Here is a 24,396-nt window from a genome sequence, read left to right as displayed (position 1 = left end):
TGTTCATTTATGCGGAACAACCGGTTACATCCGTTTTTAAATGTAACATTTTTGGGTATAAATATCGGTAGACCTGCAAATGTTTATGCAGGCCTTGCAAGGCTTTGTCAAGGCTCATTTGAAAGCAGCATCAGATTACTGGGTCCAATCTTATTTCATAAACGAATAACTCTGGTCCAACCGTTTGGACCGCGATAAACGAAAACGGCCTTAGACATTTTGAGAAATTAGGATGTCAAAACTCGGGGGCAGAGGAAACTCGGGCTAACATCCTTTATTCTCCGAGTAAGTTGACAAAGAACATATATTAATATTGAAAAAAGGACAATAAAACCTGATTTTTACTGTCAACAACTTGTCCAATTTATTTCCACATTCACCCATATATATTAAAACATATGTCAGATTTACTAAAACCAAATAAAAATTGGCTGCAATTAAAATAGTAATCACAGGAGTCCTGATCAAATGAACTTCAATAGAAAAACACATTGTTGCCTATGATTTAACTGTGATCAGGATTTTTACCAAACAATATTCAGTACATTTGCATATGATTTTAGGTTCATGTACACCATTGTTCATTCAATAATAAAACTGACTTCAAAGTGCGGTGTTTAGTCAACTAGATTAGCTATTATATTTTTAAATATTTACCGAGGTTATAAACATAACTGACTTAAAGCAAAGATGTAACTATTCAATATATTTAGTACTGTGTACTTCAAAGAAACAATAATAGATATAATTGTACATATGAACAAAATATCTCGAATTACATGTTATTTTTATTAAATTAAAGAAAAAACAGAACTTCTGTACTTTTCTTGTGCTTTTTTCTAAGCAAAGCTAAAAAATCAGATTACTTGTTCAAAGAAAAGCAAATACTTCATGGGCGATTTACAACACTGAAACTTCTACATCAATCTCATATCATATTGATGTAAATCAGATTTACAAACAAGTTTGTATTTAATATACAGCACAGCATGTAGAAACCTAGATAACATATATACCCCAAACCTTCATTTAACTCATTCACCCCTAAAATTTCATAATGAACTATTCCAGCCTTTGAACTGAAAGAGTTCAAATGTGTCTTCATGGATGAATGAGTTAATAATATCATCACTTGAAAGTCCTTTTCCACCTACAGGAAGGATTAATATGTAAACAAAAACATGGCTTGGCAATCATATTTTATTGTAACATAAAATGTATTTACTGACAGTATTACAAGTCTAATGGACCGGACATGCCTATATAAATACCTAAACAAGTCCTATGCAGAGACCTGAGCATTATTAAATTTGCTCCTAGATTTATACACATTTAGCCTTAAACTCACTATATGTATCGGAGAGCCATTAATTAGTTTTACATCACAATAACAGTACTGAGAACACATGTCCACTCCCTGTCCATTCTTTTTATCATCATTACGCATGCCACTTTTTATCATGTGTAATTAATAAACTGCAACAGAACTAATGTCAAGAAAAAATCTTTAATTCATGATCATGCAATAAATATCAAGTGCCACTGTATGACACGAGGACCAGTACACTTCCTATGCCAAGTGAAATACAGTGTACTACAAAAAATGACTGTAGCTTAAATACACCGGGCTATATATATTGTAGATATATACATGTATAACACCAGACATATGTAACAAAATGGGAAAGGCTAGCAGATTATGGATAAGAAAACACTGTACTCGTTCCTTTGTAAAAGATAAATGCTTTCGACACTGTTTATGGCGTATAGTTAAATAAAAACAAAGCAAACAATTGGACGTTTTGACTGAAAGTTAACTTCAGTATATCTGTGTATACATTGTACTCTGGTGTGCTTCTTGTATATTTCTATCGTAATATAAGTAACTTAATTCTATTGTAATATAAGTAACTTAATTCTATTATAATATAAGTCACTTAATTCTATTATAATATAAGTCACTTAATTCTATTACAATATAAGTAACTTAATTCTATTATAATATAAGTCACTTAATTCTATTGTAATATAAGTAACTTAATTCTATTGTAATATAAGTAACTTAATTCTGTTGTAATATAAGTCACTTAATTCTATTGTAATATAAGTAACTTCATTCTATTGTAATATAAGTAACTTAATTCTAATCTATTATAATATAAGTAACTTAATTCTATTATAATGAGTACATGTATTTGTATGTATAACTTAATTTTGATGAAAATAAAATTTCATTTATTTCAGATTAAAACAAATCGTTAAAGCTAACATAGTAAAATTTCATACTTTGTGTCTGAATTAATTAAAGAATTTTACCCATGAGCACGAACATAAATGACAAAGAAAAGAACTTGAGCAGGACTCTATACAGTAGTTAACCCCTCGCAATGTGAATTAAAAAAACTTACATTTTTAAAACACTGAACAGTAAAAATGTTTCCATTAATACAAATGAAATACACATGTACCATACAACAAATAAAACCTAAAACAACCATTCACCATTGTGTTTACATTCAATGTCATTCAGCATGCACTTGTTAACTCATTCACCCCTGAAATTTCATAATGAACTATTCTAACCTTTGAATTGGAAGAGTTCAAATGTGTCTTCAGTGGTGAATGAGTTAAGATGCATGTCGATGAAATTCAAACACCTGATTTTAGAGCGAGTGCAATCAAGTGTAAGAGGTAAAATATCATTACAACAGTATTATATTATGCAAAGCTAGTTCACACCAACCTTGCTAATTGAGTAGACTTTACCATTTTCTTATTGCTAATACTTATGAACTAGTGATCTGCACTGCTGAACCCTGTAACTGTTGTCCGAAGTGATTCTCCCTACTTTACCCTGGTAAAATATTCTTTGTCAACCATCTCTCTCGACTACATAAAAAGTTCCTATAGCACTGCAGTAGTGTTCACCGATTGGATGTTTACATGTATTCATTATAATATCTTCTTTATAATGATAAATAACCTAGATAAAATAGAATATATATGTCTTATTCGCCATGAATATTGATTGTAAGAAATATGCAATAGAATGAATATAGTGCTTTTTACCAGCCAAAATTGCCTTTGATTTCTGATAGAGTAATCTCCCTTGACCTCATTAAGTTCATTAGCATTAAGAATCCCTGTCATTGCATACTGAAGGCAAATAACTAGAATATTCCACTAGTTTTTTGCACATAAAGTAACCTTCCCTTAATTTGTTTTCTAATATAACTGTAGTACAACTAGGCCCAGGTACTACTGCTGACCAGGAGGCCGAGACGGACCAGCGTTATGAGGTCCTGGGTTTGAGTCAGTCTGGCCCCGTAGCATTATGAGAGTCAGAACACTGTTGTAGATTCTGTTTTGTTTATTTAATCTTTTTTTTAACAATTCATAAAAGTTGTTGTACTAGTTTCTTGTACAGGGCATGCATGTCACAAAAAAATAGCATTTATACATAAATAACCAAACACAAATGTTTGGATTCATCAGGGCTAATAAATAGGTTACACCTGGTAAGTGCCCCCTTCCCCTAAAATTATTCTTAACTTTTCAGCACTCATAGCATATATACACTGTGTATAATACAAAAAACAAGTACAATAACAAGTATTCTAAAAATCGTTTGTTTGGAAAATCAGTTTTAACTAGGTTTCTACTTCTACAGTGCTAATATAACGGGTAATGAGGACACTTCAGACCTGTCTAATACAACCACCTGTATTGAAAGACCACCTGTCTTCTACAACACTGCTAGAGAAACCCCATTCTCTTCATTGACTTTAATTGTTAGGTACACTCATAACAGTTTAAATATATACATATCCAAATAGACCAAAGTTCCTCAAATTAATATCGTCTATGAGCAAGAGTACATTGAAAAATATTGCCGCTTTCATTTTTAAAGCGAATGAAGTCAGGAATAATAACTTATTTAATCAGGAGTAACGTCCGCCCTGATGTCGTGAAACCTGCTTTTAAGTATGGAAAGTCACTGTTTTACTTTATTATATATTTATGTAAATTTGATGCATTGTACCACTACATATATCCTTGTGTATATATGTAATGTATTTCACATAGACATTTGTGTCTATTTCTGAATAAAGAAGATTTATACATAATTGTACATGTCTTATCTATTGTCTTTAAATGTCAACAAAAGCCTTAACAAAAACATCATCAGATTCCCAACGATTCCTACAGCTTTATTCGCTCAATGTTTTGGATCAATACAACATTTTGCCTTAGATAAATATTCCTTGTGTTTTTTTCATCCAAGTGCATTAACTCACTCACCCCTGAAGACACATTTGAACTCTTCCAATTCAAATGTTGGAATAGTTCGTTTCGAAATTTCAGGGAAGAATGAGTTGAGAACCAAGATTATTATGACAAAATTCTCAACAAGAAATTTCTGCTACAGTATATATATATGATGTGGTTAATACAAACATAGGACTCATACAATATGTGACTGGGATGTTCCTAAAAAAAGTCTCACAATCAATAAATCATCTCACTTTTATGCACTAAGTTTTTCTGCTCCTGCGTTCCTCCACCACAGAAACAAGAGTTTAGTTCGACAGGTTTACAGTTCAAAGGTCACACATCATCATCAATTTCTAATCACACATGGAATGACTCATTAACTTTTTCTCATAAATGCCACATTTACTTCTCTCATAAATGCCACATGTAAAGATGAAATATGATTCTAAAGGCAATCGGACAGACTGTTAACTAGGAGAGTAAAACACACAAGAAAAAGAACTACATAAACTTCTACACACTGGGATCAACAATGGTATATAATTAAACGGATCAGTTAAAGTTTGATCCATAAAATGTGAATCAGGTGAGCTGGGATAAGTACTGTATACTTGGTACATGTATACGATTGTTATTAGGTATACCGTAAAAGCATATATTTTTGTTGGGGTTAGATATTGTTGTATTTGTATGGGGTCAAATTCGTTGGGATTATATTTCATGGAATCAATATTGTAAAAACCTTGTATTTTTTTCTGGTAAGTAAGAAGTTCAACTGACAGGCGTGACGACACAGTGCAGGTAAATATAGTACAGGTATTTAAGATTGGGTGAGATTTACTTACTCGATGGGTATCGGTCAAATCCGTCACGATCTATAGCGTACATACAAAGAGCAACGTACACAAAAATGAATGTATAATTTGTTGACTCACACAGACGTACATGTATCTTGTCAGTAGTTCTTACGATAGCAGACAAGAAACATGTCCCTCTTAAATGGTTACAATCACCCAAAGTTTATATTTCGTGTTTTTAAAATTTTGTTGGGACTATATTTCGTGGTTTTTATAAAACCACGAAATAAAAACTATAAAAAAAACGAAATTAAATCCCCACACAAAATAATATGCTTTTACAGTACAATGTACTGCAGTGTGTGAATTTGTATCCAAAACTTTTTCTTAATTTCTGGAATCACTTGTAGAGTAAAGAATATTTGTTGGGTGCAATTTGTAAGCTGTAACTGCCCATCTTGTTCCATTGTAAGTTCATAAATCGACTCATGACTGAGTTTATCATCAAATTATTAAGTGTCATACATAAATACTGAAAACAGTCATGGACGTATCAAAGTTCACTCAAATAGACACATTCCATTCAAAAATTTTAGCACCCAGAAAAAACACCAGGATAGAATTTTAACAATGAGTGGGGACCAAGCTTAATAAATAATTCAATTAGAAACCAAAGAACAGCTTATTCATGATCAAATCTTGAATCTGGCATACGATGAACATTGAAGAAAAAATAAATATTTTAATACATTTTACATGTCAATGAAACATCAACATACAGTAGACTAGAATGTTTTTTTAACTCATTAATAATGCATTTCCTTTTTTTTTTTTTTTTTACAATAGGTGATGTTTATAAGCACAGCAACAGTCATTTGAACCAGCCAAAATCATGAAATGTTATGAAACACTACCAGATTATCTCCCCTTAGATATACAACACCGACTCTAACAGGGTCGAAACATTTTAAGAAAGATAAAATTTTCAAAATTAGCACTACTTGCTGATAATATACTACCAAAAATTTAGACAGCATATATAACCGAGTAGATTTTTCAAAAGTACATAATTATTATTAATTGAGTTGCTGGTGGAATAAAATAATCTGCTTTGACAGAAAATCATGTTAATTTAACACTTGTTAGGTTATTACATCAATGGACTGAGAATTATTTGGCAGTGAAATAAAATACTGTTATTTGATTTAAAGTGAATTATAAATATTAATGTTCACATTCCTAATTTACTTTGATCAATAAAGAAGAAAAAAAAATGAGTCTGAATTGAATGGGCCTGTATCGCTCACCTGTTTTTCATTTCACATGTGTGACCTTAAAAAAGGGGTCAAGGTCAAACATCAAAGTGGGCTAACTTTCATTACTGTACACAGCAGGAGTCTTTGTTCTGAAGTTGTATTTCAGTGCACCATAAGAATCTTAGGGGAAAGATTTATAGGCTGAACTTCAAAGTTGTTCTAGGTCTGATTTTGGTAGCTTGGTGGCAGATACCAATCATTGCCTATATTTAACTTTGACCCCTTGGGTGTGGCTGTATTTATGAACCCAGGGGCCGGATTCTACACCCATAGAGTTTATTAAAGATGAAATATCAAAGCTGTGACATTTCTCAGCCTGAAGAAAGTTTTGTGGCTCAGTGCACAATTACAATTTAACCCACATTAAATCTGACCCCTAGGTGTGACAATATTTACGATCTTTGTGCTAGGAGGGCTAACATGACCTACCTACATCGTATTGAAGTAGCAAAGGTTGAAATCAGCGCCGCATTTAAACAAAATAAAAATTCATACAATTAGTTCTTGTGTCCTGTTTTTGGTACAATATGAATATGAATATGAATATCTAAAGTTCACATAGATTTAAACACACACAAAAAATGGGGGGGAAAACCCTTAAAATACCAGCTCTATGTAATAGGGGCAATATTTACAGAGGTTCTGGCTGAAGAACTGTTTTGGCTCGACAGATACCAATGTAACTGTACACCTGGTAAGACATATGTGGCTTTTAAATTGTTCATTGTTGAAGTTCATCTAAACATTTACAAAACTAAGCAAGCACCTGTCAAGTAATGCGAATCAGCTGTGAAAAAAGAGGGCAGAACAAATACTTCATCGGAGGTATGGTGGCCATATTGGATTTCAAAAAAGATATTTTTTCACTCTGGAAATAAAATCAGTCCAGCTACCTAGGACAGTTTATAACTAAGTGGAATTTGATAACTGATCTTCATTTCTGATTATTTTAGTCCTTCCTAACTTCATTTTTTCTGTATACCATGGGCATTCAGTAATATTTCACACACACTCCAACATATTATGCAAATATGAATATGAATGCGAGTATCATTATTCTCTTTTATTTCTATTAATTTATTTCTATGTTAACATTGTTGTTTTAACCCTTTCACCCCTAGGTAACTTTAGTAGACTCTACCATACATTATTTGGATGAGTCCATTGTGGTGAAAAGGTTATATACTTAACATGAATTCAATGGTTGCCTCCACATACAAGAATATTGCAAATCCTTTCCAGAGTGAGTTATTATGGAGTGTCACAAATATGTCTGAGGGAACTGCAGTCTGGGAACAGATTACTGTGTAATATATATCAGCATGCAAGCTTCTGCACAAGATATGTATTAGTGTAAATACTTGACACTGACACTAAATTGTACATACGCTGTGTCATATTTAAAACCGACTTCATTAGCACCCTGGCTAATGTGTAGAATTGTATTTACTGAATGTTCCCGGTATGGAAAATATACCAACAGACAATATCATTCCTGTAGTTGCATAAAGACGGTGAAATCTCACACCCTCAAAATACTTTTACATTCAACACAATGTTTTTTTGGGGTTTTTTTTTACACATCATGGAAATATTTAAAACCTTTACAGAACAATGCGCTTTCAATCAACCTAATTTACTGACAAATTTCAAGATATTTATCTCCAATTCAAACTTACAAGGATAAGCAACTTACTGTCCTTGAGATGCTGTGAATATTATTATATAATAAGTGCGGTATTCCTACACAGATTTGTTGACCCAAGCTTAATCATTATTTTAGTTTTGTTTACTCTGCTTTAAATTCATGTAAAACAAATGTTAAAAATTGACATTAACATTAATATCCAGATAAAACATTGTTGTTGTACCTGTAAGTAATTTTAATCATTTATAATACTTCAATCTAAATTAAAACTTTTTCTTGATTTTTTTTATAAATGCATTTTTTAGGGGATATTAATTTTTTTGTATCAGAAATTAAAATGTTGGTACATGTATTAAAATTTGAACTGCTCTCTTAATAAATGTCAAGATTTCTGTTCAGCCTGCTTTCAAAATTTTTCAGAAAGTAAGCAAGTTGACTTATGATATTTTTAATGCCAAATGTAAATCAGAAATGTCTTTCCGAGAGTATGTCACAGGTTCAGCACATTTGACATATCAATTTTTGTGTTTTTATACATTTCATCATAGAATATATCGGGGAATAACTGTTTAAGTCACTAATCGTTGACTACAAAACATGCATGAACATTTACTTTAAATACAACACTAAGAATTACTAAAAAAAAAATCACAATTTCGGTCAATAAAAACTTTTAAACACCACATTCAATAGATGTTTTAAATATGCTGACAATATGAACACAGCACTTCTTTGATAAGATTACATATAATACGTACAAATATATATGAAAATAAATATTATCTTAAATGGCACAAAACCATGGTTTGCCTGATGTTAGTAAAAGATTGATGTCTTTGGAATATTGAGCTCCTGACCCACAGCCATTGGAGTGAGACAGTCGAAGCTATGAGGGGTAATCACTTGTTGGCTTTGGCGCTCGCTCTTGTTGTTGGCCGAACCTTCTCCGGTTTACTAGTGATGTTGAAGCAGTAGATTCCGAGGAAATCACAGATTTCTTGGCACACCCCTTTTGAGTACCACACAATATCTACGGTACAGTATATCTGTAAAACACAGTAAAATGTATTTTTCTAAACATTTCCTCCAGGTTGGTTAGTATAGATTGTGAAAAGATTCATTTAACAGAAGTGTTTATATGTGACATTTCAATGACTAGTATGGTATGTATTAATCTGTCACCTTCATCAGGCAAATGACCAGTGAAGCTTATGTACACAAAGGTGTAAAATATGTACAAGTTGCCTACAAATCGATGTGGATTAGACTTTCGCACATCTATGACCAAGTATTAAACAAAGCGTAGCTGAATTGAGTCATTTCGTTACATATATAACAATTAATTGTGCATACGCTTACAGCATATATACACAGCCGAATCAACATCAATTTGTGGACAACTCATACATATTTTACACATTTGTGTACATATGCTTCACTGGTCATTTGTCTGATTGAGCTTAAAGACAACTTTCCCCTAGACAAGTCAATGACAGAAATATTGTACGCTGGTAAAACTTTAGCACTATTGAAGTGAATATATCATCAGAGGGTTAAAGAGGGAGCTTGTAATTATCAAAGTTTGTAAATAATGTATGATAACCAATTACTATGTATGTACATGATTGTGTATAATTTAAACCTAACTTACACAGCATATCCATAAAAGGAGGTACTCTGGAACCAGTACGTTGAAATACTGATTAAAAAACAACATGGCTGGCCCGAACAGACTGGAATCCAGCATGGCCATCTCACTCTTTGTCATGTGTGCTATCTGTAAAATTATGATGCATACTTTTATATTAAACAAAGGTACGTAGCAAACAAATAGGAATAAGATTCATCAGTTTGGTATGAAAAATAATTAAAGACTAAATTTGATTTGAACACAAACAGGAATTGTGGGAATGAAAATTCATTTTGCGATTTCCTGTTTCCTTTGTGCAAATGACCGGTGTCTCAACTCTCAACGGCTGAAAACATCTCACTAAGACAAAGTGGGTCGAATTAAATAAAGTCAGCTGTCAAAAATCTGGGACATTTTGCCAAATAGTACTCCGATACTGCAGGCAGTCGGGAACGGGTAATATGTCTACCCATTTTGCCCCTTAGTGGATGTTAAGATAGGGTCATAAAGATGACTCAACTGGTGGCCCCCTTCGTTTTATTTCCAAAAATGTTTCCTAAGTCTGTCTGAACTTTTGTCTTTAAAGAACATTGAACTGAACTCATTACTGATTTTTTTTCCACAGAAGAAAGGCTCAAATGAGGCTGAGTTTCCAGTAGAATTATTCCATTACTTTTTTTTGAAACAAAGCAGTGGAAATGAAATTTTTCTCTTACAAATGGACAGTGGAAATAATAATACAGTAGTAGTGTTGTTATCTTTAACTTTCTTGTGGCTACACAGAAAATGTTCCTTGATAATGTACCTTTTGTCTAATTTCTAGTGTTTATTTGGCCATAGTGACCACAAAAACTGTTGGAAAATAAATATACATATTCTGTAAGTTGGCAGAGGTACCACGAAGACATGATTAAGTCCCAAAAACTTTGTTAAAATTTAGATTGGAATCTAGTACATGTAGGTAGATATGGTGAAATTCAGTGCATTATTTCTACAAACTTCATATTCCACTCAACAGGTTCTGTTTGACAACTTAAAATTACTGTAGTAACTGTTTTAGTTCAGACTGGGCGATCTGTCATATTAGGTTTTTGGTTTGGTTTGTTTGTGTTTTACATCCTATAACTAACAGCTATCGTTATTTAAGGACGTGCCAGGTTTTGGTGGTGGAGGAAAGCGGAGTTCCCGGAGAAAAACCACAAACCTGCGGCCAGTACCTGGCGACTGCCCCACATAGGTCTCGAACCCGAGACCCAGTGGTGGAGGGCTAGTTGTAGCAGAATGTCATATGCCTTAACCCTTTCACCACTGAAGACCATAATGGACTAATTATCCAGATCAATGCATGGTAGAGTCTACTAATGTTACATGGGGGTAAAAGGGTTAACCACTTGGCCATCGCGGCTCCCTCATATGAGGTGTTTTCAACACATAAGGATTTTGATAAAGCTGGTAATGCTATTTGTCAAAATGATGGATAACCAATTATGTGGAACAGACATTAACTCATTCACCCCTGAAATTTCATAATGAACTATGCCAACCTTTGAATTGGAAAAGTTTAAATGTGTCTTCAGGGGTGAATGAGTTAATTACAATAAGTTTTAACAGCTCTATACACTAGTCAAACTTACCACGAGTCTGTTGGTGACCTTGGCTGTCACCATACCAAAGCTGATGAGGTACAGACACGGATGATTTTGGAATAAATTTGATGTGGATTTGAAGGCGATCATGACTGCTAGTCCTAGTACAATGCTTATAGGAACTACAGGGAAAATGGTGCTGGTGTCCTGCAAACATATATCAGATACATTCAATTAACAATTTTATGAAGTACACACAGGAAACCAATCATACCCAAAATACCGACTTCACTTTCACGACAATTTTTATGATAATGTAAGTTTTAGGCAGGTTATTATGGTTTGTATTACATAATACAAAACAAGGAAATTGAAACGCTTGGAAGCTGGGATCAGCAAGGTGGTGTCCCGAAGTCCCGCGATCCACGTCTGGACAAAACATGAAGGACAAACGTGATGGTAAAGGCGGTGATGTATGCAGTTAGGAACAAGGCGCAAGGATGTTAGGAGCATACATGTTTGGTAATATCACATTCACATTAGCAATATGTCACAAAATGTAACTGTTTCACTTACTAATCTTATTTACAGATTTTAATACCTGGTATTCATGATATTAGTGATAACCCCCCATGTTATTTATACAAACTTTAGACTTGGAGAGTATTATTTGGTTGCATTTAATGAGGTAATACCAAATATGTCTATAATTAATTTATCTTGCATATTGTGATCCTATTAATATGGTGTTATTCATGCAAGAAATCCACAAACTACCTTGACCTTGACCTAAAAAATGTGTTCACACTCCTAATGCATTTGCTTACTCTACATAAACTATTGTATCACTATGCAAACAAGAGGCCCAGAGGGCCTGTATCACTCACCTGGATATCTAAGCAATCATTATGGCAATCTATTCTCCAAATGAGATCCAAGGGAACAGGCCAGACCCCAAGGCCAATCCTTGTAGCATATCTGTATTGGATTTTTCCTGCCCAGCAATTTTATGTATGGTTATGGGTTGGGGATCTCAACTGTTTCCAAGCTGTGACTCAGAAACTAGGTCCCTTGGGTTGTGGCCAGACCCCAGGACCACTTCTAATATCATGACTGCATTGATCTCTTTATGCTCACCATTTGTATATATACTTTGGGGTGGGGATCTTAAGCGTTTCGAAGTTATGACCCAGGGGTTAAGTCTCAAAGGGTGGGGCAGACCCCAGGGCCATCCTGGAAGTGTATGTGCATTCATCTCTTTATTCTCAGCAATTGTATATATGATTATAGGGTGGGGATCTCAACTGTTTCCAAGCTATGACTCAGAATGTAGGTCCCTAGGGGTTTGGTCAGACCCCAGGGTCTATTCTAATACCATAAATGCAGTCGTCTCTTTATACCCAGCATTTGTATATGTAGTTTTGGGGTGGGGATTTCAACCGTTTCAGAGTTATGACCCAGGGACCATGTCTCCAAGGGTGGGGCGACACCCCATGACCATCCTGGAAGCATATATGAATTCTTCCTTTTATACTCAGCAATTGTATATATGGTTATACGGTGGGGATCTCAACCATTTCCAAGTAATACACTTTTTTTGGCCCCACCCCTTAGCCAGGGGGGTCAACCTCACCATTTGTACATTTTTGAATCCCCACCTCCAATGGATGCTTCTGACCAAACATGATTGATATCGAGTGCATAGTTCTACAGAAGAAGTCGTTTAAAGCAATATAGCCAAATTGCCACCTTTTGGCCCCGCCCCTCAGCCCCCTGGGCGGACAGCTCCCCATTTGTACAATTTTGAATCCCCACCACCTAGGGATGCTTCCAGTCAAATATGATTGATATCCATCTTATAGTTCCAGAGAAAAAGTCGCTTAAAGCAATATGGCCAAGTAACCCTTTTTGGACCCGTCCCTCAGCCCCCTGGAAGGTCAGCCCCACCATTTGTACAATTTTGAATCCCCACCAAGGATGCTTCCAGTCAAATTTAGTTTAATTTCAATCAGTGGTTAAGAAGAAGAAGTCGTTTGAAGAAATTGTTGATGTACGGACAACGGACGCCACGGTATGGCATATGCTCACCTTGGTTCTTCGGACCCGTTGAGCTAATAAGAAACGATTAAGACACAAACCTGACAGACATCATGATTTACTTCAATGGCTAAAACTAAAAAGATTGGTTTGGTTTGGTTTGGTATGGTTTGTATTTTACGTCCTATTAACAGCTATGGTCATTTAAGGACGTGCCAGGTTTGTTGGTGAAGGAAAGATGGAGTGCCCGGAGAAATACCACCGACCTACGGCCAGTATCTGGTGACTGCCCAACATAGGTCTCAAACCCTCGACCCAGTGGCGTCTGTCTAGAGTTCAGAGGGTCCTGGGTTGGAACCCCAGCCTGGCCGTGCATTTTTCCTATCCTGTACCCTGGTCACTACTATCACTTACTCCTATAACATAAGAGGCTGCTGGTTGGCCTTTTCTTTAATGGATATGATTTTGCCGGTTACACGACGCCCTTAAAAAGTATCTCGCCGTGTAAACCTCTAACACTGTTGTAGTATATAAATATATACTATCACTGTACTTGGATACCTGCTCCGGTTTACAGCTACTTACCAAGACATCTACTCAGACTTACAGCTTTACAGTGGGAGCTTAAGCTTACCGTAGACATAGCACTTAACTTACCCTATCAGGTTCTTCCTCCTCACTCTGTTTCCAATACAAAAAACTGTGGTTACCAGACTAACTACGAATGATAAAACAGGACTGGGGCATTTCAGATGGGGAAAAATTACATCATGCATATATGCCCTTGATTTTTTATGTACATGTTTATCAGCTTTTTTTGTAATAAATATCAATAACAAGACCTCTGAAGAAAATTGAAAAAGTGTAAACACGGCTTCTGTCCTCCTCATCATGTTTTTTCCTCCATATACGGAGGTTAAAAATGTAGCCAAAGAAACGTGTCAATTGACATTCTAAAGACAAATACATACACATGTAGGTCAAGTTAATCCGACTTCACAAACTTGGTAACACACCTTCGTGGCAGCAAGTTACTGGCCAAATATCTTTCTGTTGAAGACATCCGTGTATTTTGACATTCACAAAATGTTTTGCAGAGGGGCTCTCCGGTGGCCAATCTTATTAACAAATTTTACTTTTTCTTTGCAAAGCACTTATGGTGCTACAATAAAACTATCAAAACCATTGGACAATTGGTTTGTTGCAAAAACATTGTTTTAGATCTCCCAAATTTTACCCCTTTTTTGTCTCTGATGTGCCAGTCCCATTTCTTACATTGAATACAAATACTACCAAGGGATACTTATTGAAGTATTTATTTGGTAGCTTAGCAGCTCCCGAGAAGAAATACATGTAACTAATTGAGGAACACAGATGGCTGTACATAGCAATACCTCACTTGCCCCCCCTCCCTCCTATTATTACATAATAGCAGGTTACTAAAGTGATCTGTCCGTTCAATGATGTTTGCACAATAATTCATCCCTATATAATCAAACTTACAGCAATTGTTGACTTATTTTTTCCAATGCCTCCAGAGAAAATGATTTTTAGGTTGTCCCTACAGTGAAAAAGTGCTGGAAGAAGGGAGCCTACCACCGCCAGCGCTCGGAGAGTCAAACCAACCCCTGGTACCTGTAAGTATAACGTCAAGGTTCATATACCTAAAACACTTGTACATCAATAACGTAACTAAATCAATTCCTGTTAGTATCATGTGCCATTTGCCATAGAGAAAAGTGATATAAGGCAAAATGTGACTTCAACAGAAATGCAATTATCTATTAAAATGTACATACCATTTTCAGTATCATTTGTGTTAATTAGCGATTCAGATTTGAATTCTTCATCTCAATCATCCCTTGTCATAATATAGACAGATTGGTGAAGATATCTCTTCGAGGTCGTTCTTTATTCTATTCTTCACCCTCAGCCAAAGTGTTAAAACGGTCGGACCCTCAGGGTCATGACAGGTCATCATAAGTGATCATGTATCAGTTCTGTATTGTTTTCATAAATTTAATACTAATTAGCCAGTGCAGGCTACCTAACCAATATTTGTAAATTGACAGCAGAAAATGATATTAAATAGACACAATGCATAATCGAGTTAAATACAATACAAGAAAATGGTGTTTTATAGAATCATACTAATAATATGCTGAATAACAAACTGTAAATTACATGATGCAGTATGTTACATTTATAGCATATATATATACACCACCTTTTAACTCATACACCCCTAAAATTTCATTATGAACTATTCCAACCTTTGAATTTGAAGAGTTCAAATGTGTCTTTAGGGGTGAATGAGTTAATGCTACATATTTTTCTCATTGTTTAGCCCATACAGAAGCTGTGAAGTGTACAATGTGACTTACAACTGTGTCCCATACGCCTGGCCCTATTATTGCACATATAAAATAAACACCTATAATCCCGAACTGGCTCTCGGTCACATCAAATCTGAAAATAATAAAAAAATATATATATTTAAAAGTAAGATCTAGACTGATTTCTGTAAGATTTATTTTTCTATTAAGTTGTTGGATATATTCTAGTAAGATATTGCATCAAACATATCTTATAAAATGAAATTCTGAATGGTTTCTCCCTGTTCAAAGCACCTCCTTCAATTACTTTTCTGACTTGAACTTAACATTTTTCCACATATTTGTTCTATGTTTTTCACCAAATTTTCATAAACAAGCTCAACATTTTGTGCAATCAGTAAGATTTGTTTCTTTTCTTCTACATACTAGGTAATGTGAAAGAGTGACTCTTTTCCACTTACAACATGTAGGTATTCTAACTCATTAAATTTCACCCCTGAAAGTTCATAATGAACTATTCCAACCTTTGAATTGGATGAGTTCAAATGTATCTTTCAGGGGTGAATGAGTTAATAGCACATGCATTCGGAAATCATCTTTACAGTCAAACAGTTATTTAAATGATAAATAAACCCACATTGTGGACTTCTCGACAGTGGTGTCTGAATACATGTCTGACACTTAGTTATTTTGTTCTGTAACCACTGTAGTCCATTACATCAATGTTATTATCTAGATATCATACCCTGGTTACATAGTGCAGGTCAGTATATTGGAGTCGGCAATAGCACATTGAAATATGTTAGAGGTAAGTAAAACAGTAAATGAAACAAATTGTGTTATATTGTGGAATTTTCAACGGTACAAAATAATTGAAAAGTTGCAAGAAACACAAATTTTCTTCCAGATTATCTTTCAAATTGCCTGTGCAGATTTTATCACTTGAAAGTTTTCCTGTGTATTCTCAACTTCTTTATTTGAACTTAATTTAAATTCACACCTTCCGCTTAAACTTCCTGACTAAAATATATGAGACCGAAGAACTTAAAACTGCTTTGCAGAAATCTCAAACTTCTTTGTACAAGGATCCTTCTGGGGTATAAGTGGGGTACTTACTTATTAAAAATGAGAGTTCCAGTAACATAGGTCTGCCAATGAGCTTGGTAAAATAAATATAAGCCTGCTAACACTTCAAACATCATGTAGCAGGGTTCCTCGCCCATTTTCATAGCAGTAGTCAATCCAACGGTGACAAAAACTGTAGACGGGAACAAATTATCACATTTAATATGATACATGTATTTCAAAAACTAAAACATGCAGATTTTGAATCTGGTTATTTGGTACACATACTTGCCAACTCTTCCTATTTAAGAGGGAGACTTCCCGATTTTGGGACCCTAAACCTGACGACGTCCCCACATTCATAGGCATCAACACCCCCCCACCCCCCATCCCACCCCCAGTGGTGTGGAGAGGGCTAGTGATTGTAGATGGTCATACCACTTGTAATTAACCACTTGGCCACCACTATCCCTTCAGTGTTCTAATTAAATTTATAATTTTATAATATTACATAGTACATATATACACTTTTTTGGTCATATAATGGATCCATATTAATAGTTCTACCCATTTAGGTGGGTTTTTTATGGTTGCAATCAATTCATAGATCTGTATAGATACATTTTAATTATGCTGTACAATATTAAAGGATCCATTTCAATTTACAATATTATTTATTACCTCAAATACTTGTTTTGAGACCAACTGCAATTAATACTCAATCATAACTGAAAAAGATTGTTGTAGGCTACATAACTTCATAATAATCTACAGACAGTTAATTCATAATCATAATAATTGCAATCAATTATAAAGGGCAAGTTATATTGATATTCCAGTTCTTTTATCTAATAATTAAATAAGAAACAAATCCTGTGGACTTTGATGTAACTGCCCTGTCCTGTACAAAGTGGACAACCTCTGTGCCCTGTATGATCACTTATACATACACACATTGGTTCTGTAGTAAATTTATACTTCATGCCAATCGAGCAGGAAATTCATACTTCACAGTATGCTCTACAACACTGTGTACAATTTTATATGTACCGTGTACTGGTATATATATATGTATGGTAGATCATGAACACATGCTGCATATATATACACTACACTTATAATACCTACGCTTGATAGTTTCCCTAATTGATTTTTATCTTGCAACAGCTTGTGTCGGTGTTCACTTAACTTGTTTCATATATTTGCTAGAATTATTCTTCATAGCACATTCTGACAAGTATGTCACTAGATCAAGGAAATTCATTTCATAATACTACATACCGAATTATAATATAGATGGACAAAAGAGTTATTGTTTACCTATTTTTCAGGGAAACATCGATCCTTTTCAACACAACATTCTTTTCAACACACAATCATTTACAATGATAATCTCAATATAACCCAGTCAGCTTTATTCCAAACAGATATTTCTACATTTCCCCAATAACACAGACTAGATATTTCTGTATTTCCCCAATAATACAGACTAGAGATTTCTGTATTTCCCCAATAACACTGACTGGATATTTCTGTATTTCCCCAATAACACTGACTGGATATTTCTGTATTTCCCCAATAACACTGACTAGATATTTCTGTATTTCTCGAATAACACTGACTAGATATTTCTGTATTTCTCCAATAACACGGACTAGATATTTCTACATTTCCCCAATAATACAGACTAGATATTTCTGTATTTCCCCAATAACGCTGACTAGATATTTCTGTATTTCCCCAATACAGACTAGATATTTCTGTATTTCCCCAATAATACAGACTCGATATTTCTGTATTTCCCCAATAACATTGACTAGGTATTTCTGTATTTCCCCAATAACACTGACTGGATATTTCTGTATTTCCCCAATAACACTGACTGGATATTTCTGTATTTCCCCAATAACACTGACTGGATATTTCTGTATTTCCCCAATAACACAGACTAGATATTTCTGAATTTCCCCAATAACACTGACTAGATATTTCTGTATTTCCCCAATAACCCTGACTAGATATTTCTGTATTTCCCCAATACAGACTAGATATTTCTGTATTTCCCCAATAATACAGACTAGAGATTTCTGTATTTCCCCAATAACACTGACTAGATATTTCTGTATTTCCCCAATACAGACTAGATATTTCTGTATTTCCCCAATAACGCTGACTAGATATTTCTGTATTTCCCCAATACAGACTAGATATTTCTGTATTTCCCCAATAATACAGACTAGATGTTTCTGTATTTCCCCAATAACACTGACTAGATATTTCTGTATTTCTCCAATAACACTGACTAGATATTTCTGTATGTCCCCAATAACATTGACTAGGTATTTCTGTATTTCCCCAATAACACTGACTGGATATTTCTGTATTTCCCCAATAACACTGACTAGATATTTCTGTATGTCCCCAATAACATTGACTAGGTATTTCTGTATTTCCCCAATAACACTGACTGGATATTTCTGTATTTCCCCAATAACACAGACTAGATATTTCTGAATTTCCCCAATAACACTGACTAGATATTTCTGTATGTCCCCAATAACATTGACTAGGTATTTCTGTATTTCCCCAATAACACTGACTGGATATTTCTGTATTTCCCCAATAACACTGACTGGATATTTCTGTATTTCCCCAATAACACAGACTAGATATTTCTGAATTTCCCCAATAACACTGACTAGATATTTCTGTATTTCTCCAATAACACTGACTGGATATGCACAAGGACATCTGAATGAATTAATGAGCTTCATCTGAACTACTTTGTATGTAGATCTACAGTCTTTACACTCATGATCATACACACTTAGCTGTACACACCTACATTTAAACTAAATAGGTGTAACAGTACTACTGATCTATGATAGAGTACTAGTGATCTATGATAATAACAAAGAACTGTATTCGGGGTTGAGTTAAAAATGTTTATCACATTACTGATTTCTTTATCAGTATTGATAATAAAGATAGGGTGTATTATGTACACAACATCTTTTTAGGAACATTAACAGGCATGACTGCCAGAGGGTACGCCCTCCAAATGTTTTTTATATCAATTTTATTTATTTCAATGTTCAGTTTACTTAAATTGTGTTTCTTTTTCAAATTTAAGGAAGTGGGTAGGTGCCAAATGCAGGGGTAGGTTACTCTGAATGATTGTATGTAGAGCTTGTTATGATCATGAGTGCAGAGACGGAATTTTGAAAATGGTAACATACAAAACAAATATCTCTTCTATCTTTCACCACCCTCATTTCTGAACTGGCCGTCCTTGATCCCTGAATGCCTTAGTAACTCATACAAATACAGGTATTTAATATTATAAATATAATGAAGAATTGTAGTCATGGCTCGTTATACCATACGACGAATTGACAGTAATACTTCAATCCTCCCCATTTCAGTTTATTGTTTGAAGTATATATCCATACAGAAATGATTTGATGCCAACTAGAACTGCACAAAATGAAATGACAATACCAGTAATTTAAAATGTGAGAGGCTGAGAAATGCATTCAGTTATGTACCACAATAATTACATAAAGGGCAGTAACCCTTTAAAAAGGGATTCTAATAACATGGTAAATAAACATGCAACAAGTTGTCACAATAGACAAGAAATTTGCTAAGTTTGTTGGACTATATTTTACACATCACAAGTAGTTGACAGGACAACATACGTCTTGAAATGAAAAATCAAGGGCCAAAACTCTAGTAATAGTAGAAATAACAGTTACACATGTGCTTGCTTATTTATTATTAGTTATACCACATGTATAATGCATGGAATTAAATGTTTAAAGTTTCATAATGCTATAGTTTAGGAGAAGACTGGTACATATGTACATTCTGTATTGCACACATAGTTGTGTTTAAAGACCATTTTCAAAGAAGAATTGTTATAGTCAAGACCTAGATATAAACCATATAAAATGATTTGTTGAAACAAAATTTGTTACCTATATAGCTACCTATCAAACATTTTTCCAACATGTTACAGGAAACAGGCATTTTTTAATCTGGCCTTATTCAGCATTTAGTTAAAGGGGTTGGTCTGGGAAAAAGTGTCATATTTGCTAAAATGGCATATACACATGTTTAAAATACCTTCTTATGAAATATACCGATTCAAATTATATTAAAGAAATCCTAAATCATCACCTGACAGTCTAAAACTCTCAATTGACCCAGATCAGTGATGTAATTTTACCACATGCGCGTCATCAACAAGGCCAAATGTAAACATCGCGACAAGAGAAAAAGTTGCATGCAAAAGTCATGACAGGCACGAGGTATCAATACCGTTATATATAACAACAACATATAGGTAGGAATACTACACTTGCATCATACCTGACCTTTGAAAACAATTATTTACGTATAGTATTGCTGTCTTGTCCGCTAGTTGAGTCCGACATGGCTGATCGACGGCATGCTTTTGTTTTTATCTTCACTGCCTCACTTTCGAAACAACCACGTGGCATATATAAATAGATCTGTGCTAAATTTATGCTGGGCTTCCACAAGATTTCAGTGGTCAAAACTGGACATTGCAAGTAGAAATCGACCATCACATTGCTGTGGTATAACTTTTGGAAGGCCAGGGAACGCATTTAGACCCATTTATTTTGTATTTTTTTTCCCAGACCAGTCCCTTTAAATAGGTATGTATTGTATCGCATATGCTTGTTCAATGAAAAGAAAAGCTATCTGTTGAGGGATGGTCATTGGTTTCCATTGTACCAATTATGATATCATAATAATGTTGACACCAAAAAAAATTGGCTCATAGCATTCATAGCCTCATATATGAATGCCATCAGAAAGTGATAAGGTTATAGAGTGGCAATGCCATTTTGGCACTCACATCTAGCATTCAACAATACTTGCACTGCCCAACCACATACTCCTTTACAGCTGAGTAGATTGGAACAAGTGGAGTAAAGTAATTGTTCAAAGATTAACATAAAAATGTGGAGCCAACGTCGTAAGGTTGTATAGGTGGGTTGATCAGTGTGGCACTTTGCGCTGAGAGTGGATACCAAAAAGTATGCCGGGCGATTGATGAAGACTCACTTTAAGAGTCCAAACTAGTAGGCCAATAAAACCCACTAACCAGTAATGCCTGGGCTGTGATTGGAACCCTGCCCACTGTAATTCAAAGATACAACACAGTGCTGTGACGTGACTCGACCTGCAACCCTTCGGTCATGAGCCCGGTGTCCTTACACCTAGACTGCTGTGCCTCCTACAACTACACAACAGTGAATCAGCATGCCTCTACCAACAAGTATGGTCAGTGATTGTGAGCATCTTGGACAGCGATCATGCATAGGATCAGTGACCATGAGTGGCTAACCTGTGGAGACGGAGTCACAGCCATGATCAAACAGCTCTCCTAGGGGAGTATTGGTGCCAGTCCTCCTCGCCTGCTTTCCATCTATGGCATCCAGTGACTGGTACAGAAACAGTCCAACACCACACAGGAAGTAACATAATCTTGGTGCCTAGAAAATAACATCATCATTTTTTTCATTATTTTTTATTCATGGAAAGGTTAATATTTATCACATACATAAGTACAACATATAGAAGAGTAATATCACAATTGTATCACATTACAGTTTGAAATTGGAATGTAACACTGTTACACAGGATAGTATAAAATTGATTGACTAGATTGCTCAAAGATTTTCACCACATAAGATAAGATCACGGGTTTAAACCCTGTCTTAGGTTTCAAATATAATTGGTCATCGTAACCATATTCGTCTGAAACTTTGATCCCAGCTAACGACATAACCTAGCTGATGTACCGGTATCTTCACCATTAGGCACTAGCTAGTTTCGTACCTCTGTCTTGGCGTCGGCCGACCACACCAGAAGGAGTAATGTTGTGACGATGTTGATGAGGAGTCCGACACTAGTAATTGTGTTAGGGGCCCATGTTTCTGGAATCTGTTCAACCAACCATCTCCAAAACTTCTGCATCTGAGGCTCGAGCACCGACTGTCCCTGTGCACTATACTTGTGCTCTTTCAACCTCTTTAGCTGGGTTGACGTTAAAAAATCCGTCATTCTGCTGATTCTATATACGATCTCAAGTTTCTGAATTCGCAGATATAAAAAGACGCTAAATGTGTATCGTTACACACGTACACATGTCTTTCACTTCGTACTCTGACCTCACTTCCCAAAACAAACCTACAGCTTGGCGAGTCAACGAAACGCATGCGTGTCATTTTTGACATACTTCCGGGTCGTGGGGTCATTGGGTGCATTCGTGTGACATGAGTTGCATAGATGTGCTCAAGTCCGAAAGGAAGGAGAAAAATAGACACATCTAATCGATGTAATGTGTTCCTTTATTTGAGGAGTGGGCATTAGAACCAAGCAATTGTTAAGCAGTTTTTTTTAATTCATTCACAAAACACCCTTTCGTACTCTTTTTGTGAAAAACCGTTACATGTATAAATTAACAGGGATGTGTAGTGGATCTACACATCCCTGAAATTAATAAGAGAGGATTTCAAGTGTTTTAATTTTTCTTGTTATTGACGCTTCTTGCAACGGGTTAAAGATGACTACGAAACACTTAACATGGGACTAGTGAAAGCCACATCACCCGTCGTCGGGAAGCGGAAGTGATGGGGAAACTTTGATATGCATATTTTAAAGTATTATTGGCGATGTAGAATTATTGAGTGCTTATATCACGGACTTAGATAGTCAACCAAATATTTCGTGCTTATATTTACTATAAATCATAGCTGAGGCAGAATTTTACAGGGTGTGTCAACATGTCGTGAACCTTCCCTAGATTATTAACTAACCAGAGGTGTAAGATTACTATTTTTACCCCTACGACCCGCACCTGCCTCCCTTATATTGGCTCGCGTTAGATCTCACAGGTAGCTATAGCTATATACTGTATAGGTGCACCTTCACATCTGTGATGACCCCAGGGGTTACTTGGGTTAGGTACGAGTGTCCCATTATAAGCTTTGACTTGCAACTAGCAAATAGGTGTAAAGTGTATAAAATAATATGGGTTGCTCTTAATAATTGGTTTTACTGGCTCCTCATCATGTTTTTTTTTCTTTTTGTATAATGCATAACTTAATTTTCAAAAAAAATTATGAAGTCGATTATTATAAGAAGACCAATGTAAACAAATATTATGGAATATAAATCACCGAACAGATTAAAATTTAAAAATCGTATCTTGTGTTTTGTAATTTGAATGAAAAGAAAGAACGTCCTCACTTGAACCAGGATTTGAGTTTTAGTACAGATAACCATTGCCAGTATTAAAATATTTTTATAAATACGGACCCTAGTGTTCACAAGCACGCATTTATAAGAACACATGAATGCACGTCCTTAAATGACCTTATAGCTGTCAATAGAGTGTTATACCACGGACTTCGATAGCAATACAATTCCGCGGTGATACGCAAAAGACTCGTTCCCCGACCCAATTCCACGTCTATTGCTAGCCTATATTAATCATATATTGACATTTAATAATTTCAGAAGTCGAGAGAAATAATTTCCCTGTCAAACCCAAGAGTCAAGGCTCAAGTTTGGGAGTCAATAACATATATGCTCTCCTGAAGGGTCTTCTGAAATCCCTGGTAAAGACTCAATAATCAATCTGACGTCAACAGCGTGTCGTCTCGCGG

General features: G+C 35.1%; 1 protein-coding gene across 2 annotated transcripts; it reads right to left on the bottom strand.

The window, feature by feature from the left end:
• Positions 1–258: 258 nt before the first annotated feature.
• Positions 259–22,930, bottom strand: LOC110453160 (choline/ethanolaminephosphotransferase 1-like). 2 transcript variants are annotated; one of them, XM_021502010.1, is made up of 9 exons: positions 22,565–22,930; positions 22,071–22,218; positions 16,742–16,883; positions 15,674–15,758; positions 14,793–14,924; positions 13,947–13,970; positions 11,301–11,459; positions 9,688–9,813; positions 259–9,082 (listed from the first exon to the last, which is right to left on the bottom strand). In XM_021502010.1, the coding sequence occupies exons 1-9, from the start codon at positions 22,787–22,789 to the stop codon at positions 8,936–8,938; spliced, it is 1,188 nt and encodes a 395-aa protein (XP_021357685.1). In that variant the 5' UTR covers positions 22,790–22,930; the 3' UTR covers positions 259–8,935. The 2 variants fall into 2 exon arrangements, with proteins under 2 accessions (XP_021357685.1, XP_021357686.1); XM_021502011.1 differs by lacking the exon at positions 13,947–13,970.
• Between the last annotated feature and the right edge of the window lie 1,466 nt (positions 22,931–24,396).

This window comes from Mizuhopecten yessoensis, unplaced genomic scaffold (genome assembly GCF_002113885.1).
Source record: "Mizuhopecten yessoensis strain PY_sf001 unplaced genomic scaffold, ASM211388v2 scaffold7147, whole genome shotgun sequence".
In the NCBI taxonomy this organism is placed as follows: domain Eukaryota; kingdom Metazoa; phylum Mollusca; class Bivalvia; order Pectinida; family Pectinidae; genus Mizuhopecten; species Mizuhopecten yessoensis.
The sequence above is the reverse complement of the archived record's forward strand: the minus strand, read 5'-3'. Positions and strand labels throughout refer to the sequence as shown.

Excerpts from the sequence above, each read along its gene's own strand:
- LOC110453160 (XM_021502010.1), bottom strand. The coding sequence starts at position 22,789 with ATGACGGATTTTTTAACGTCAACCCAGCTAAAGAGGTTGAAAGAGCAC. Across the intron at positions 9,814-11,300 it reads AGGTCACCAACAGACTCGTG|ATAGCACACATGACAAAGAG; the intron begins GTAAGTTTGACT and ends ATAATTTTACAG. Across the intron at positions 9,083-9,687 it reads TCCTTTTATGGATATGCTGT|ATATACTGTACCGTAGATAT; the intron begins GTAAGTTAGGTT and ends TGTGTTTTACAG.